Raw genomic sequence first — 19,609 nt, forward strand, 5'->3', positions numbered from 1 at the left:
GTACTTGACGTAGGTGAGGGCAAACTCACGTCATACATGTAATGGAATATATCTCTCTCTCTCCTTCAGCAACATAATGAAATCTGTGCTCTGTGCTCTCTCTGCCATGTTCACAAACTCTCCAATTCTATCCATCATGTCCACAGTCTCTACATAGAACAGATTTTTTTTTAGATCACTTACACGGAGTCTGTTCAGCTTCAAATTAACACCTAGTATCTTAACAAGTGTGTTTCTGATTTTTAGTATTGCTTAGAGTTGAACAACCCCCAGACTCTAAGAATAAAACTTCACTGTGTTTTTTTAATAAACCTCTGGGAGCACATTGGCTACATCAACACCACAGCAAGCATACAAACTCCTACACTCTTAAAATTAAAGGTGCTTCACGATACCATAGAAGAAACTTTTTGTCAAAATGGTTCCATAAAGAACCTTTAAAATCTAAAGAGCATTTGTGGTGAAAGAAGGTTCCATTTTGTTTAAAGGGTAAGAAAGAACCTTTGACTCAGTGGTTCTTTGTGGAACCAAAATGGTTCTTCTATGGCATCACTGTGAAGAACAATTTAACCACCTTTATTTTTTAGAGTGTAGTGCAGAAACAACTTCAAAAATGTAAGAATATAATTTCACCATTGAAATTCATGTTACATTAAAGTTTTAAGTAACTCAATTCAATTCATCTCCAATATTAACCCATATTGGACCTGAGCTGAAGCTTACTTTAAGTTACCTTGGGGATCCAGATTGCATTTGTCTGTTCCAAATAAATGCTTTGTATTCCTCAAAGGATCCTGAAGAAAACGAATCACAGTTTTCATAAAACTATTAAACGGTACAACTGTTTTCAACAGTAATAATAATAATAAATGTTTTTAAGCAACTCAACATATTATAATTATTTCTGATGAATCATGTGAAACCAAAGACTGGAGCATGTTGGTGAAAAAAAAACCGGCTTTGCCATCACAGGAATACTTTTTAAAATATCTTGCTATTTCACAATAATACGGTTAAATGCAGCCTTGGTGAGCATAAGAAACTTACTTCAAAAGCACTCAAAAGTTTATAGTTTGAACGTATGTGTGTGTAATAGAAATATATATATATATATATATATATACAGTATTGTTCAAAATAATAGCAGTACAATGTGACTAACCAGAATAATCAAGGTTTTTCGTATATTTTTTTATTGCTACGTGGCAAACAAGTTACCAGTAGGTTCAGTAGATTCTCAGAAAACAAATGAGACCCAGCATTCATGATATGCACGCTCTTAAGGCTGTGCAATTGGGCAATTAGTTGAATTAGTTGAAAGGGGTGTGTTCAAAAAAATAGCAGTGTGGCATTCAATCACTGAGGTCATCAATTTTGTGAAGAAACAGGTGTGAATCAGGTGGCCCCTATTTAAGGATGAAGCCAACACTTGTTGAACATGTATTTGAAAGCTGAGGAAAATGGGTCGTTCAAGACATTGTTCAGAAGAACAGCGTACTTTGATTAAAAAGTTGATTAGAGAGGGGAAAACCTATAAAGAGGTGCAAAAAATGATAGGCTGTTCAGCTAAAATGATCTCCAATGCCTTAAAATGGAGAGCAAAACCAGAGAGACGTGGAAGAAAACGGAAGACAACCATCAAAATGGATAGAAGAATAACCAGAATGGCAAAGGCTCAGCCAATGATCACCTCCAGGATGATCAAAGACAGTCTGGAGTTACCTGTAAGTACTGTGACAGTTAGAAGACGTCTGTGTGAAGCTAATCTATTTTCAAGAATCCCCCGCAAAGTCCCTCTGTTAAAAAAAAGGCATGTGCAGAAGAGGTTACAATTTGCCAAAGAACACATCAACTGGCCTAAAGAGAAATGGAGGAACATTTTGTGGACTGATGAGAGTAAAATTGTTCTTTTTGGGTCCAAGGGCCACAGGCAGTTTGTGAGACGACCCCCAAACTCTGAATTCAAGCCACAGTACACAGTGAAGACAGTGAAGCATGGAGGTGCAAGCATCATGATATGGGCATGTTTCTCCTACTATGGTGTTGGGCCTATTTATCGCATACCAGGGATCATGGATCAGTTTGCATATGTTAAAATACTTGAAGAGGTCATGTTGCCCTATGCTGAAGAGGACATGCCCTTGAAATGGTTGTTTCAACAAGACAATGACCCAAAACACACTAGTAAACGGGCAAAGTCTTGGTTCCAAACCAACAAAATTAATGTTATGGAGTGGCCAGCCCAATCTCCAGACCTTAATCCAATTGAGAACTTGTGGGGTGATATCAAAAATGCTGTTTCTGAAGCAAAACCAAGAAATGTGAATGAATTGTGGAATGTTGTTAAAGAATCATGGAGTGGAATAACAGCTGAGAGGTGCCACAAGTTGGTTGACTCCATGCCACACAGATGTCAAGCAGTTTTAAAAAACTGTGGTCATACAACTAAATATTTGTTTAGTGATTCACAGGATTGCTAAATCCCAGAAAAAAAAAATGTTTGTACAAAATAGTTTTGAGTTTGTACAGTCAAAGGTAGACACTGCTATTTTTTTGAACACACCCCTTTCAACTAATTGCCCAATTGCACAGCCTTAAGAGCGTGCATATCATGAATGCTGGGTCTTGTTTGTTTTCTGACAATCTACTGAACCTACTGGTAACTTGTTTGCCACGTAGCAATAAAAAATATACTAAAAACCTTGATTATTCTGGTTAGTCACATTGTTCTGCTATTATTTTGAACAATACTGTATATACATATAAATTATCCTGCACTTACCACATGAACATCTCAGTCTTAACACGTGTTTACTGTCTCAGCAGCGTGCAGTAATGTATGTGTCTGTTCACATAGTAGGAAAATAAAAAGTAGTTAATGTCGTTGACGACAGCCATACCTAGAGACAAAGCTCAAGTTTATGAAGATTGCTGTAAAGTTCTACAGGACCTGTATGTAATTTGTAGACTAGACTCATATGTAGAATATTGTTCTGCTGTGCCACCACTGAACTATGGATGAACCTAGAATCTGCATTACAAAAACAGCAGCATATTACCAGGCTACATTTTTCACTCACTACTCACTGTTTTTTTTTTTTTTGTCTGTCTCTCTCTGTAACCTATTTGAAAAGAGAAGAGAGTAAGAACTCTTTTTTTTTATGAAGCAGACCGGTCTGATTTGTCTCCATTAACAGACAAGACAGGTTCTTTGATACTTTAAAGTATATCTGGGACATGTCTAGCTGAGTGGGGAACAGATCTATAGTCTTTTTCCCATGACTTTAAATGCAACAGTAAGAGAACAGCACAAGCCTGTCCCGGTTGTGGCTATTTCAGTACTAACTTGGGAAAAAAACTGTGGCATAAGAAATGAGTCTTGAATGACTAAGAGGTTAGCAAACTTAATTCATTTAAATGTCTGATGAAGTTTTGTCCCTGTACTTTAAACCACATTAATTGTGGTTTGAGTACAAGCTCATTTTGGAAGAGAATTCAAAAGATAGTGTAATATATATAACACAACTTACATTTTATAATGTACTAACAAATAAACCTGCTCCATTTCATAAATGCTGTTATTTTAAACTTTCCATTCATTAAAAAATCCAAACATATGTTTCATATTTCTACAAAAATATCAAGCTGTACAGAAATGATAATCAGAAATATTTCTTAAGCAGCAAATCAGCATATTACAATGATTTGTGAAAGATCATGTGACACTGAAGACTAAGTAGACTGGAGTAATGATGCTGAAAATTCAGCTCTGCCATTACAAGAATAAAGCACATTTTAGAAAATTGTTATTTAAAACTAAACTTATCTATTTAAAAATTACATTTCACAATATTTCCATTAAAATATATTTTGATCAAATTAACAAAAACATTAACAGTGAACTTTGAACAGGATTGTAAATGCATGATAAGAACACCCAATTGCATCATAATATATATATATATATATATATATATATATATATATATATATATATATATATATATATATATATATATATATATATATATATATATATATATATATATATATATATTTTTTTTTTTTTTTTTTTTTTTTTTTTTTTTTTTCACCACACTTTTAAAATGAAATTACAATTATAATTAAAATATATTTTAATATATACTTGATTGGGAGCTGAGGTGTCCTATAGTGGGCTCCAGACCCTCTGGTTGAGAACCGCTGTTTATAGCACCATTGCTGATACACAGTCCTTTAAATCTGGCCAGAATAACAGCCAATGAGACACAGACAATAAACTCCATGACAACACAGGCTTGAGCAATCATAATCTCAAATGTTGAAAAAAGAAAAAATTATCAGTATGTAAACATCATCAGCTTCATCATCAGGTCTTTTCCACAAATTTAGATGTGACATGAAGCCCTCTATACGACCTTTATGTCAACCAATCAGTCTGTTTGCTTAGCTCAATAAAACCTAGTTGTGTGCCAAGGGTTACCATGTTTTATAAATATAGGGCAGACTGGAGGCAATTGATATGTCATGGACTACTTGATATACTCTTGTCATCTTTTAAAAAATAAGAAACAAATATAAGTGCATTATATTTTATTAATAAGAATAAAATTAAATGAAACCATTAACTGAAAAATAAGTCGTATTAACCCACTGCATCTCAAATAAAGGCATACATCAAAGTAATCATTTTAATGCCCAATAATGTTGCTTAAGATTTAAGGCCTATGTTTCAAATTCTTTTAGATGTCAGGCATCACATGCATTCAAAAAGCAAAAGTCTATTTCTGTTTTTGCAGAAGACAACTGTTCTAGAGGTAACTAAATTACATTTTTTTAAAAATATAATATTTCAATATATTTTATTCAAATACATAATCAACTGATGTGTCAAGAGCAGTCTTTAACCAAACTTTAATTAAATGTACATGATATTAACAGAATAAGACAACCAAGCCTATATTAATATTGTTGTGCATGTTAGCCACATTTTTTTATAAAAAATAACCTAGAGATAAAATAAGTTTACAGTCACCTGAACTTTGGACGGCAGACGAAAAATACTGTATATCCAAAAAAGTTAATTTCACACCTCAAACTGATCAGCGTATGACGTCAAAGTACCGCCAGAGCGACTGGAGAACAGACGACTCTTTTGCTTCTAAATTGCTCTCGCGATACTTTGATGTCATATGCCGAAGTGGTCTGCACAGCGCCAAAGCATCTGGAGCAAGCTTGTTGTGTACCCTTTTCACAGACATATCGAGAATCCTGCTGAGCATGTGTAGTTTCATCATCACTCTAGCTTGTTTCTGATTGGAGGAATTGAATGTGTTACAACTGCCCCCTGATACAACTGAGATAGAGGGTATGGGAAAGGTCCATGAGCCAGAACTCGAACTCGAACTCTGGACGCCCGAAGAGCAACAACAATATATGTTGGCACACTGCCCGTGGCTATCGGCACTGACACAAATTGCTATTGTTGGTAAGATGATCCAAAAGCTCCGCTGGCACTGGCAGACATGGAGACCAGCCCAGGAGTCATAATCAGAGTTCATTAGGAAGATGGGTGTGTGAATACTGCATTTTTAGACGAGGAACATGGGTTCATGCAACATCCTTTTGTGTCAACACACAATGAGCTTTTGTTTGAAATAACTCAAGCAGGATTACTGTACATTATTGTGTAAAATTCTTTAAAAAAAAGAAAAAAGTGTTGGCTCAGGAGCTTTTCAGCAGTTTTTGATCATCTGTGATATAAAACAGTAGTTTTTCTGCATACAATTCAGTCTGAATCGGGTGTGTTTAAAGATCTCTGTACCCAGATTTGTATATCTATATATCATATGTGGAGAAGAATGATAATGCTATCCTAAATTAGGCTATTGTAGAAATCTCTTGAGATGCACTAGTGCACCCTTTAACCTGGAATCTTTTGGGACTTTGGGAACAGGCTGGGAAAGATACAATGTTAGGATTCATAAGACCCTTCAGTGTGTGATCAAGCGCAGTGGCCCAAGAGAAGGACTCTCTGGGGGTGACCACTTCATGTCTCCATGTCTGGAGACTCCTTCTTTGGAAGGAAAATCACAAATCATTTTATAGCCTGCACTTAAGCTATATCACACTTAGGCCAAGTTGTTTACTGATAGTTTTAATATTTAATATCAAAGCAATATTATGAGCAATAGTATTTAATACATCCATGCAGTTAACATTAAAGGGATGTTTAAAATTTAAATTTTACACCCATGTCATTCCAAACCCGTAAAAGTGGAGAGAATGTTTTGAGGTTTGGAATGACATGGGGTTAAGTAATTAATGACTACATTTGGGGTGGAGTAACCCTTTAAGTTTTGAGTAGTTTACAGAATATTTTCCATTTCTTAGTCTGTTCTTTCTAAACATCATCAAAAATAGTTTAAAACGCAACCACAACATCACACGTCAGGTGTTTTGTTACTGAATGAATCAGTGTTTGTGAATGATTCATTGAAAAATCCCCACATTGCACAGAGTGACCAGAATTAACAGTTGCATCTAACAGTTTAATAAGGGAAAATAAAGGACAGGGAGAAAGACATAGAGTTTATATAAAGATTCCTGTTCTAGCTGCTGGTATTCTCTCATGACAATACTTGTTTGGTGTGAGCTGACAGATGTCCTAACAGATATCTTCAACACCTCACTGAGCCTGGCAGTGGTCCCCACATCTCAAATCCACAGCAATCACACCGGTACCAAAGAAAGCACCTGTGTCCTGTCTAGATGACTACTGTCCCACAGCACTGACTCAAATCATGATGAAGTTCTTTGATAGTTTAGTCATGCACAACATCAAAACCAGCTTCCCTAACACTTGATCCACTCCAGTTTGTATACGGTCAAAACCGCTCTACAGACGATGCAATTTCCTCCACCCTCCACCTGGCTCTTACCCACCTAGAAAATTAAAATCCATATTTTAGAATGGTGTTCACTGACTTCAGCTCAGCATTCAACACAATAATCCCACAACAGCTCATTAAGAAACTAAACTTGCTGGGCCTAAACTCCCTTCTGTAACTGGATCCTTTCTAACTGGAAGACCTCAGCCAGTCCGCGTCGGCCACAACACCTCGGGCACTACCACACTGAGCACAGGTGCTCCACAAGGCTGTGTGCTCAGCATGCTGCTCTTCACACTGCTGGCACACGATTGCACTGCCAAGTTCCGCTCCAACCACATCATCTTGTTTGCAGATGACACAACTGTGGTAGGCTTCAACAGCAACAGCGATGAAACGCACTACAGTGAAGGAAGTGGCATACAGTAGCTGGCTGAATGGTGTGCCACTAACAATCTATCCCTCTATGTAAGACAAAGGAGGTTGTGATGGACTTCAGGAGAAACTCTGTTGACCACCCCCCACTGACCAGCACTAAATTCCTGGGGGTGCACATCACAGTGGATCTCACCTGGACCACCAACACCATGTCAATCTCCAAGAAGGCACAAAAGGCCAAAAAAGACTCAGTAATGTCTGTTTACATGCTCATGCACTACAAATCGTGCACTGTTCCCCATCCAGCTGCTTGACTTACAGTGTTTCTCTTTGCACATGTACAGTATTATGTGAAGCATTCATATAGCCTATATTTTTTTTAGATTATGTATAAGCAAACCTTTATATATATATATACATAGTATATGTATAGTCAAAATCTGTCAGTAAGTTAGTTGTGTATAGGTACAGTATTTATTATTATTAGTATTTAGTGTTTCTGTGGCTCAGTGGTAGAGCATTGCGCAACACCAAAGGTTGTAAGTTTGATTTTCAGGGAACACATTGTAAAGGTAAACATTTATATATACTATGTACATGTATATTCATAGTCAAAATCTGTCAGTAATTTAGATGTGTATAGGTTTATACTGTTTTACCTCATTGTTGTATGTCTGTATTTATGTAGCACCGTGGTCCTGTGAGGTGTACGATATTTCGTTCCACTGTATGTAGCATGTACAGTGGAACGACAAAGAATGACATTAAAGCTCAACTTGACTTGATTATCATTAGGCCGCAATAGGATGTTACAGTAACATCTTTATTTATTACACAAACTCTGTTGACGACATTATCTTTACAGACCTCTTATAATCAGGGATCTGTATGTGCAAACAGGTTATTTGACAACAGCCTTTCGTGTGCAGCTGAGTAATTGCTATTTATTGATGTGCTAGGGGAAAATCTGTCCACGTTGCTGTTTCTGTGGCACTGTACTGATCATCTGATCTCATACAGATGTACGCTATTTATGAGGCAGAAAGAACTGGAACAAAACTCAAGCAAAGGGCTGATGTGAAATCACATTTCATGAATTGTGCCAGAGCATTACAATATATTCTTGTTGCAAAAGAGTGATCTTTAATTTAGATAATCTTTCCACAAATACGAATCAAATAAGGCAGCAAAAATATTTTTAGTTTAAATAAATGGTCAGTGAAATGAGGTGTTTAACCTTCAGGAAATGTTAACTTGTGCAATTTTCTGTTAATTTTATGAGATTTGCTAATTTTGCAACCCTTTTACCAACTTTGTCTTAATACAGTTATTATGAAAGGTTGCGGTCAGTAAGGCCAAAATAAAACTTTTAGTGAACAGGTATTCAGTGGGCTTACAATTGGCTACTTTTATGCTAGGCTACATTTATATGAGATATACAACTTATCTAATAGTTCTCAAAACAAAAACCATGGGAAGTGTGCCCATGAAAACCATGTGTACAATGAAATCCAAAATAATGGGAAGCAAACATTTATCATTTTTGTGGAAAGTACCTCACAGAAAACCACAGAGTCAAACAGTAACACTGCTTAAAACTTTTCATAGAGCCTACAAAATATCCAACCAAAATACACGGCATGAGTTGCAGAGCTGCCTGTATATGCTGACTAACATTCAATTAACATGCTCACCCAGTTCCCAGGTAGATATCAACTAACAAATCAGTTGTCTGTGTGTATTTGTGCATGTAGAAGTTTGGGTTTATGTTTGTGTTGCAGTGCAGATGCTGAGTGAGTGAAGCAAACAATCAGCAAGTGCTCCCAGTCTCATTGCAAACCATCTTTTTAAATTCATAGATTTGAATTAAAGAAGCACACAGGATGTAGAATTGTAATTCAAATTTGTATTTTTGAAAGTAGAATTAAAATGGAAGTGCAGTTCAGCCATCTTACACACACTGCTCTAAATGAATTCAATAATGTTTACCTCATGGACCGTGGCGGACGAACATTTGTTAACTCCAACCTAATATATAAATATACCATATAATCAACAGAAATGTTTCAGTATTTATTTTATAATGTTATCTTGCAAATTGTAATGGACATTTTGTGTGTCTGTATGACAACGATAAAATAGTTTTAATTTCTGTGTTAATTGTTGAGGTTATTGAACTTCTCTAAACAGTTTTCCAATCCAATTCAACATCCTGTAAAAAATTCCAACTCTTAATTTTTACATTAAGACTGAAAAAAAACAACTAAAATAACTGATCAATCATTTTTGATGCTCTTTAATATGTTTACATTATCATTACAGTCATTACAATATCAAATATACACAGTTCTGAGCTGCTTCAGCTCCACAATAATGTCATGTCCATAAAAAAGCAAAAAGATCTACTTTGTATTTCATATTTTAGCCCATCATTGTTTTGAAGCAGCAATAAATAATTAGAATCCACAAATTTTTAGGAAACCTCTGTGAGTTCATCTGTACCTTGTAGGTACAGAGTTGATTCAACATGAAGTGGCGAGGATGGATCCTTCCCATCAGTAATGTCAAGTACGGTATGCTTCCTGCATGCAACATCCTCATTATTCCCAGTGAGCGGTGACTCTGGATGCCTCAGTCCCAGATGTCTGTGAGCTTTAGTGAGGTCCATAGGCTGGTTGTCTAATACAGCACTTTCACAGCTGCTGGTGGTGCTGCTCTGTTCGGTGTAGAGGTCTCGCAGCAGGCCGTTGACTTTAATCCGGAGCGAATCCGCCACACTTGTTCGGGCTGAGGTACGGGTGCTTCCTTTGCAAGAAAGAGGCTCTTGTCTACCCAAAATGTGATAGCGGACGATCTTCCGAAAAGTGTATCTGAATTCACGTATGCGGTAGGCGTAAATGAACGGGTTCACGACTGAGTTTGCGTGCGAGAGAATTATAGCCAGGTACATGACAAGAATTGGCGGCCGTGCACACTTTGGACAAAACAGAGTGAAACAGTTGATGATGTGCAGCGGCAACCAGCAAACCGCGAACAGGCCAACGATAATCGCCAGAGATTTTGCGGCGTGGACCTCTTTCTGCAGGGTGGAGCGGGACTTGAGCTCATAGGGTACGGCTTTGGACTCAATGCATTTGAGTTGGTGGCGTGCGGCCATGAAGATCCGTAGGTAAATGGCCAGCATGAGGAGCAATGGCACCAGCACGCAGGCGAAGAAGTTGAAGTAAACCATGTAGTCCATAACCACCACCTGCTCAAACAAACACTCCATCATACCGGGTGGACAGGTGCTGTTGAGGGCCTCTTCTGAGCGGGCTTTGTGCCAGCCTAACATGGGTGTTAGACCGATGATAACCGACAGAACCCAGCAGATCGCTATGATGCCTCTGGCACGCTGCCCGGTTACTAGGCTGTTGTATCTGGAAGAGAGAGAGATAATCGTGTTTTTCAAATTCCCCGGCCATAAGTGTTTGTTCCAGTTTGTCTAGACTGCACATCTAAAAGGTCCAAAGTACTTACAAAAGTAAGCAAATGACAGCATGGCTAGAAACCTAGACATCTCTTTAAAAGTGTGCGCACATCATGCTGGAATTATTTAAATATGAATTTCCAATAAGTAATAATCCTTAATAATCCTTTGCATCTGTCAAACTGTATCTCATAATTTCTAATAACTGTGACCCTTATATTTATAGCTCTCACAATTCTCTTTGTATATAAAATTTAATTTCTTGCAATTTTATTTTAATGACTTTATATTTTTTTCATAAATTGAGACACACAATTGATTTTATATCTTACAATTGTCATTTTGTTTCTTGCAATTTTATTTGCAACTAGTTCTCACATTTTTTTTAATTTCTTAGATTAAAAAAAATACATTTTATAAATTGTTCTAACAATTCTGGCTTTGAATCTTTTTTCATAATTTCACAGTTGCATCTAACTTACATAATTGTGACTTTGCAAAAATCTCACAATGTAATTCAATGTAAGGTATCTAATAATTCATAAATTAATCTCATAATTACATAAGTCTAAAACTGGGTTCTATTTACTTGACCATTGTGATGGCATATAAAAACAGTTTGTACACTAGAGTGTTTCTTTATTTCTTTCCCCTATTATTTTTATCATAGAAATTAATACTATTATAACTCAAAGTGAAATCTCGTAAAATCTAATTATGGTCATTTAGATACAACGTGAACATAAGAACAACCCTGATGCAACCACAGTGCTAATGATCCTAGCATTCATTCACAGTATTTCCAGCAAATTCTCCCATTGGAGCAATTAGGAAGAAAGAATGTGCTCAGAAATGTCAGTGTTTGGAACTGAAATCTATTTTGAGCATCTCTTTCTGGGCCAGTGTGGGAGAACAGCTGAGTTCCTTGGCCTCTATTTGTCTCATTCTCCAGATGTGGAAGTTCAGTGAGCCACACAGAGAAAATATCCCCGTCCCCCCACCCAAAACCTGCTGACAGGACGTGGACGCACATGCAGTCTTCTCATTGTAACCAGTTGAACTGACCATTCCAAAACACAAGAGATAATATCCAACATTACCCCAGTCTCCATTAACATGTTAGCTGCTCATCCTGAACAGTGCTAACTGGTTTATTATGAAGTGCAAAGAGGTTATGCAACAAAACTGGCATCTGATAAAAGACTTATGACAGAAAACTTGCTAAAGAAATCTAAACATTCCAGAGTAAATCAGATTTATGAGAGTTTACGCTCAAAGACAGCCTCAAAATCAAGAGTTTAGGCCCTGCTATGTTCTTAAATCATTTTCACCCCAAAATAGCCAAGAGATACAGTGTTAAAAAAGGCATGGTTTGTCCCAACAAATGGGAACAGTGCCATGTGGGGTTAATTCTTGAAAAGGCATAATCATTTTTCAGCAAGACTTTCTGAAGAACTGAACTCTTAAACCAGAATAAATCTCTATACTGTTCCAGACTGGTTTTCTTGCTGAAATATATTATATCTTAAGCCAGTCTAAGTTCATTTGAATGCCTTAACTGGTTTCCCAGCATGATCAGGCTGGTTTTAGAGGGGTTTTGATCACTTTTCAAATAGGTTTAAACAAGTAAAATTAGATTTTAAGTGTGCACTTTCAGTGGGATTATACTAGTCCAGCTGGTTTGATATTTCAAAAAATGCTGGTCAACCAGAAAGCAGAATGCTGGATAAGCTAGTTAAGGAGTTTGGTGGGGACTTCAGCATCCAAAACCACCACCATCCCAAGTTGAAAAGGCAAAAAAGTAGTCAAAAAAGGCTAAACCTATTTAAAACAGGTCAAGCATTATTCTACAACATGTAAAAATAAACATCTTCAACAAACATGCCTTTAAGATTTAGAGAAACAACCCCCTAAAATATGATCAATGTACAAAGATCCATGTTCTGACAGCAACACCCTTCACTCACCTCAGCGGGATCTTGATGGCAATGTAGCGGTCGATGGCAATAGCTAGAAGACTAAATATGGAGCTCTGGGTCAGCACCAGGACGAAGCAGGCGATGAACAGACAACCGTAGAAACTGGCACAGAATCCGGTGCTAATCACGATGGAGAAGGGAATGGCCAGCACACCCACTGCGATGTCCGCCACGGCCAGCGAAACAACAAAGAAGTTGGTGATGCTCTGGAGGTTGCTATTGAGGCCCACTGCCCAGCAGACCAACACGTTGCCCAGGACCGAGAGCAGGGCAATCAGCAGCTCCAGAATCATGTACGACACGTCAAAGACATCGTTCAGCATGGTGAGCTTCCTGGGGAGAAAGGAAGATCCCTCGCCTCAATGTCCATAGCTGCAGCTCCACGCAACAGCTACCTCACAAGGCCTAGTGTCAGCCTTACCAGAAGACCAACAATCAAGAGTTACCTTGTTAAAAATGTTCCAGATTGTTGGATCGCCAATTAAAAATAAAAACTTGGTAAGTATTTTAAAAAGTATCTACAGACATTTCCCCTCAGATTTTTAAGAGAGATTTGGTATTAAATAAAATGAATGAAAATCCATTCTGATCCCATGTGATGGTGTTAGATGTGATGGTCCAGTCCCCGTTCCATGTGTTGCTTGCCTGACTTTCTATAACATTTAGTATTCCGCTGCATTCCCTGGAGAAAAAAGAAAGGAAATTATTTTATCAACTGGTAAGCAAGCTTCTAAAGAGATGGAGTGAATAAAAACAGATAAAGTAATAATTTTAGAATTTTAGACAGAAAAAGTTTGGTGTAGCAACAGAAAATTAACACACAATTGATTTCAAATGGCAAGTAACACATTGAATTAAACGCATGTTCTCTTTACAACTTTGAAAATACTTTTTTTTTATTTGTACATGACTGAGAAAAGCTTCATGCTCTAAACGTTAAGCATTTCATGATTGATGACAATAAGGTTGATGTTTGATATGAGGAAAGAAAGCGATAAGTCAACCATTTTATGATGCTGTTGACACTGACAACAATATGGGGTTTAAAGTAAACAATACAGAGTGCACAGAAGCACAATGTGAAACATCACAACAGAATACTGAGCTTTTCCAGACGCAAAGCCCTTTCTTGTAAACACAAATGGCAAGCTAATACTTTGAAAAACATATGAGAAAACAAAGGGAACCTGAAGTGGATATTTTTTTATCTCAGACTTTACACTTTCCAGACACACCAGTGATTGCCAGAAGCTCTTTCCTTTTGTTTTACTTTTTATGGGAAGTCATTCTAAAGCCCTTAACTGGGAGTCGGAGTTATTTACTCTTGAGTGTTCCCACACTGCTGCAGAGATGCTCACCGAGGTTATCCACCTCTGGAGGACATGAGAAAACATGCAGCTGTTCTGCCACTTTATTTATTTATTGCTCTTCTTAAACATTTATTTGCCCATTACAAATCAAAAGAATACAAACCTTTGAATTATTTTTATTAACTGCATTTTTAATTATAATTTATATATGATATATTGTTATTGTTAGACATTTACAGGTAGTATAAGGTATGGGAGAGGGATAATGTTAGAGTGAATTATATTGGCAAAACGTTTGGGGGGGGGGGATTCTGGTGCACCCCTTCACACAAGATAAGTCATAATTGTTTTTTTTTTTATGGAAAATAAATATTTTTATTTGATTTATTATTATTATTATTATTATTATTATTATTATTATTATTATTATTATTATTAGGGATACACCGAAATGAAAAATCTGGGCTGAAACCAAAAATGATTTGTAATGATTATTTATTAAATAATATGAAGTCATTTTGTAAGACTTTTTAAAATTTAATTCAATTAAAAATATACTGAATTTAAAAAACACAGGCCAATAAAATTACCACACTTTTACTGAAAGTAGCACATTAAAAGTGGACACTATTTACGAAATGTTTTTTTTTTTCTCGGAAGTGCACTTGTTCCTGTTTGCAGTAGCGCTACTGTGTTGTAACATGGTGCAGGCTACAGCTGTACTAGTAAATGATGCTACCTTCAGTGACGCTATGCTCTGCTCACATGCTCTGATAATAGCTTTGTATGACTAAACATTATTTGGATAATTAGTAAAAAAAAAAAACTGTCTGTTACATAGAAGTTAATAATATTGTCATAATGCAGAAAGTGTTTAAATTAGTCCAACATGATGTTGTCAAATCTAATGATTTTTCGTTGATGTCAGTTTGATTTTATTCTAACATAATTTTAATCAGTTGGATGATTGATCATTACTAAAAATTATCTTAACTGTCAGAAATAAGTTTGCTTAATATGTGGTATACTGCATAGAAATTTCCGAACAGAGTGAACTTTGCTTTTCCCGTGAGCAGGGGTGGATTTAAGTGAATTGAGGGGCCCCAGGCAAAATATAAGAATGGGGCCTTATACATGTTTACACATTTACTTAGATCAACCTTGAGGTTCCTTTTTTCTGATGCTTGCTGCTGCACAATGATGCCCCATAGTTGTGTCCAATGTTTCTACATTTTTCATGTACATGTTGAATGGCTTTGAATACAAATATCAAAAGCATGCTCACAGATGAGAACAAAACAGTGTTGGATGAAGTGGATTAGAGCCCTGCATAGACCTCAAATATAGGCCCTAGCCCGTATTTTTCTGCCTTTCCCAAAATAAGCTTATACTACTGTCCAGCTGTTAAAATAGTTATGTTTTGTATGTAATACAAAAATAAAATGTACAGATTTAAAATGGTTCAAGCATATCACAATGTTAGTTGAAATGTTTAACCTAGACGTTTGTGCTGAGAGTTGAAGCAGGAGCATGCTGTGCAAGACAAGGAGGTGCCGGCGCGATCACTTGCAGTTTTTTCTAGCAGGGGAACAATCTAATACGTAGTCATTTTTGCTCATAAAGGTAAGAATAATACCTCATTCTAAACTGTAAAGGGTCTAGTTTTATGTGTTTGCACTCACAATATCAACAAAGTGTTGTGCTTTTATAAAATAAAGAAAACAAATGTTTTCTGTCATCTGGGGTTTGAACAGAAGCACTTCACAATGATGAACCTAAATTCCAAGCTTTAAATTACTAGCATACTTTAAAACAAATAATTGATGGATATCTAAAATATAAAAATAAGGAAAGCCTAAAACAGGCCAGATTATAATTTTTTTTTTTTTTTTTGATGCATCCCTAATTGTTATTATAATTAGTGTTTGTTAATTTTTAGGAGCACATTATTACACAGATGACCTTAAAACTGATATACATACACTAAAAACCACATGGGGTCTTTAACATGCAGTAAAGTATTTGCAACACAATGTCTCCTGAGTCCTGACTGTGTTCAATCACAGTTTAATTTCTTAAAACAAGATTCTGACTGGAAAAAAAGAACAAAAATTTAAAGAATGTGAATAGTTAAATAGGTGAATAGGTGACTGTCATAAATAAGAATTGAAAGTGGGGGAGGTGAAAATGATTGCAGCAAACAGGTGAGATTACATAGTAAACTTGTTAATCATGATGTCCAGCCTCACAGCCATTGATATGGATCTGTGAGTTTATGCGGATGACAATGGGACAACAGAAAAATGGGTCTCCACAACACTGGATGAACCCTTTGGTCAGTTTCCCAAAGTACTCTTCTAGTTTCAGTGCATTGTGTTTAAAAAAAAGACAATGTTTAAGCTACTAGACAGATTGTAACAACCTGTGCCAACTCCAGTCTCAAGAGTGGACCCTTGTGGACGGATGATGGAAAACATCATCCATCCATCCATCATTTAGCACGGTCTCAAACTAAATCTGGCACAGAGTCCAATGCATTCTTCGTACTGCTGACATCCCTAAATAAATCTAACCCAAAATATCACGGTTTGATAGAAAAACCAACTCAAACTCTGCAGATGAAAGGGCAGGGCTGGCTCAGAACAAACAGATGTACTTCAGCTGTGTGTGAATGATGGTTTTATAGTTGTTTTACTCTCCTTTTACCTCGGCTGATTGATAGGCTCATAAAATGAAAAAATTTCAGTTGAAATCAGTTTTTATTCTTACATTCTATGATTTATTTGCTGTTATGAAGTTAAGGGCACAATGTGGATCAAGACAGATATAGAAAATACATTTAACATTTAAAAAAAAATCAATATGAAAAACTAAAATCAAAATACATATACAATTTTAAGATATATATAATATATATTTCCAGTTCTACAGCATCAGCAATAATTGTAAACCCATTTAGGAATGTCAGGAAAAAAATAAAGATTATTACCAAAATATTCATAAAACTACACAGACATCTACAAAAAAAATGCTGTCAAAACACTTCAAACACATCTACACAGAAAATACTTTATAAAGACTCGCAAATCTATGGCAAGCTTGGAAAATATTTAACATTAAACTAAATGGTATCTATAGATATGCATCATTTATCAAATAGTGGCTAGTATTGGTTTTGATTTCATTAGTAATCATTCAGTACATTATCAAATAGTGACTAGTATTGGTTTTGATTTTATTAGTAATCATACATTATCAAATAGTGACTAGTATTGGTTTTGATATCACTAATCATGCATTACTACTTTTTTATTTATTTATTAGTCACTACCAACTACTCCATTGTTAAGAAATGTTAGCAATTTTTTTCATTGTATTATTTGGGGAGCTGTTCAGATTTCAACAATAAACTATCCCAATATCTATAGTACCTTTTGCAGGTTTACTAGTACTTACTTATTTCATACTACTACCTATTTATCAGACTGGAATATAGTATCTAGCCTCTATGGTATACCAATTGATATCACTGATATACAGTGCTGTGTACTTCAGGAAATTTCATTTACAAGTTAATTGACAAATTACACTATTAAAAATTGGAATACATACACAGAAATGTCTTGTCTAATCGTGTCTGGAATAGATTCAAGTAACTATTTACTAGAAATACATTAAGTAGATATGTATGAATAAACACCAAATTTAATATATGAATCACTAATGTAATAAGTATTTAAGTATTAACATCTAAAGAATAGTCACTAGAGGAGACTGAAAAAAATACTGGTTTAAAAAGATGCATAGGCTATGACAAAGTAGTGTTTTAAATGCTTTAATTGCTTGCCATACACGGCAGTTTCACAGCAGTATATGGCACGGAAAGTTTGCGATGAAAACGTAGCATACATTTAATATAGGCTACAATAGGACTATATTTAATAATTCTATATATACATTTTCATTTTAAAGTTCGTTTTTAAATCACGCCTCTGTAATTGGGGTCGTTCTTACATTATTTGTTTTGAGGCAAATATATTTTGAAATTCAGAACTGGGCACAACCTGCTTTTTAACTTTTAAACATTTATTAACAATTTAACCTAATGATTCGCTTCAATATTAAAAATACATTTAAGCTGTGAACAAATCGTTTAATTCTAATATAATAAAACAAATTAAACTCAGTCGATACCCAACAGGCTCTATCTAAAAATTGTTTTTACATGTTGGTTTCAACTTACCATCAGAGTTGATGACCGCTGGAATAACAACGAGAAAATCTAAATAAGCTGGAAATCGCATTAAGATGAAAAGACAACCCTTCGGAAAGCGAAATACAAAAACTTGAGTCCTCAGAGGTTCATGATTCGTGAATGATTCCGTCGGCGCGTTCAGCGTCAGAAGTGTGTGAGTGAAGTCGATATCAGAGAGCAGACAGACTATAGGACCCCCGTGAGAGCAGGCGACTGACCAATCCAGAGCCAGCATTTCCACACTGGACGACTGCTAGATACAGATGCCGCTTCATCCTGTGATCAAGAATCGGTGAAACAACTGAGCTGCGAGCGCTAAGTCTTCTGCGATTAAACTGAAAGCAAACTTACAAGACTAAATTTAGTACAAGTATCCTACAGTATTAAAATTAGCTTCCTGAATAACTTTGGATAGCTTGTATTGTATTGGTTTTGTTCAATTATTTACTTTTAATTTAAATGGAAAACGCACTGTCTATAACAGTTTCTCTGAAGCTTAAATTGTGCATCCATCACTCAGGTCACTTATTGACAAATTAAGGTACAAATGTAATTTTGTTTTCTTTCCTGTCCATGACCTGTCTTCAGGACAACTTGAGAGCAAGTCCCACAGTTAAGTCAGACATATTTAGGCCAATCTGGGTTTCATCCACATGTGAGACTTAAAAAAAAAATATTCAATGGTTGTACACACAATAGGGCTCTGTGCAGGAAAGAAGGCGAATCAATTGATCTAATTTAGGACAAAATGCAACTTTTCTTTTTTTTCTTTTTACATGTAATGACTGACATCACATCTAATCTTAGAAATGTACTAAGCATGCTGCACAACACCCATCCTTCACAACAACAAAGAACAAGAGCTAAACTCATAAACGCCCACCATCTCCTTTCCTCAGACCTTTTGCCACTTTTAAATGTGTTTAGGACAAAGATTAGAAAAGCCTTCCAGGCAAATGGGAGGGCAACCACAATGCATTGCATTACTTGAATTTCCAGTCCGGAAAGGGGCTGAGATTAATTAAAACTGGATTTTTGTTATTTCTATATTATACAAGTTATCCACTGATTCATAGACCAATTAATCAATCTCTGAAAAGTGAAAGCCAAAAAGAGATTTCCCTAGGCTGCAGAACTAAAATATGATAATTATACACCAGGTGACTGAATCATTTCAGAGGAAGAGTATATTAATTGCTCTTCACGTTTATTTAGAAAAAGGAAATCATTTACTCTTTTTATTATGATACGATGATAAAAAAAAAACTAAATAATGGCAGCAAAAGAAAATTAGCATTCAAGAACAGAAAAATGGTGTAAATTAACAA

At 35.9% G+C, this 19,609-nt stretch overlaps 1 protein-coding gene across 2 annotated transcripts; it reads right to left on the reverse strand.

Annotated features, from left to right (window-relative positions):
- Window positions 1-443: 443 nt before the first annotated feature.
- Window positions 444-18,733, reverse strand: LOC113107488 (adenosine receptor A2a-like). 2 transcript variants are annotated; one of them, XM_026270043.1, is made up of 3 exons: window positions 18,270-18,733; window positions 12,705-13,398; window positions 444-794 (listed from the first exon to the last, which is right to left on the reverse strand). In XM_026270043.1, the coding sequence occupies exons 2-3, from the start codon at window positions 13,037-13,039 to the stop codon at window positions 785-787; spliced, it is 345 nt and encodes a 114-aa protein (XP_026125828.1). In that variant the 5' UTR covers window positions 13,040-13,398; window positions 18,270-18,733; the 3' UTR covers window positions 444-784. The 2 variants fall into 2 exon arrangements, with proteins under 2 accessions (XP_026125828.1, XP_026125827.1); XM_026270042.1 differs by lacking the exon at window positions 444-794 and adding an exon at window positions 9,545-10,687 and having other exon boundaries at window positions 18,270-18,655.
- Between the last annotated feature and the right edge of the window lie 876 nt (window positions 18,734-19,609).

Source organism: Carassius auratus, chromosome 8, assembly GCF_003368295.1.
Source record: "Carassius auratus strain Wakin chromosome 8, ASM336829v1, whole genome shotgun sequence".
Lineage (NCBI taxonomy): Eukaryota > Metazoa > Chordata > Actinopteri > Cypriniformes > Cyprinidae > Carassius > Carassius auratus.

Excerpts from the sequence above, each read along its gene's own strand:
- LOC113107488 (XM_026270042.1), bottom strand. The coding sequence starts at position 13,039 with ATGCTGAACGATGTCTTTGACGTGTCGTACATGATTCTGGAGCTGCTG. Across the intron at positions 10,688-12,704 it reads GCCATCAAGATCCCGCTGAG|ATACAACAGCCTAGTAACCG; the intron begins GTGAGTGAAGGG and ends TCTCTCTTCCAG.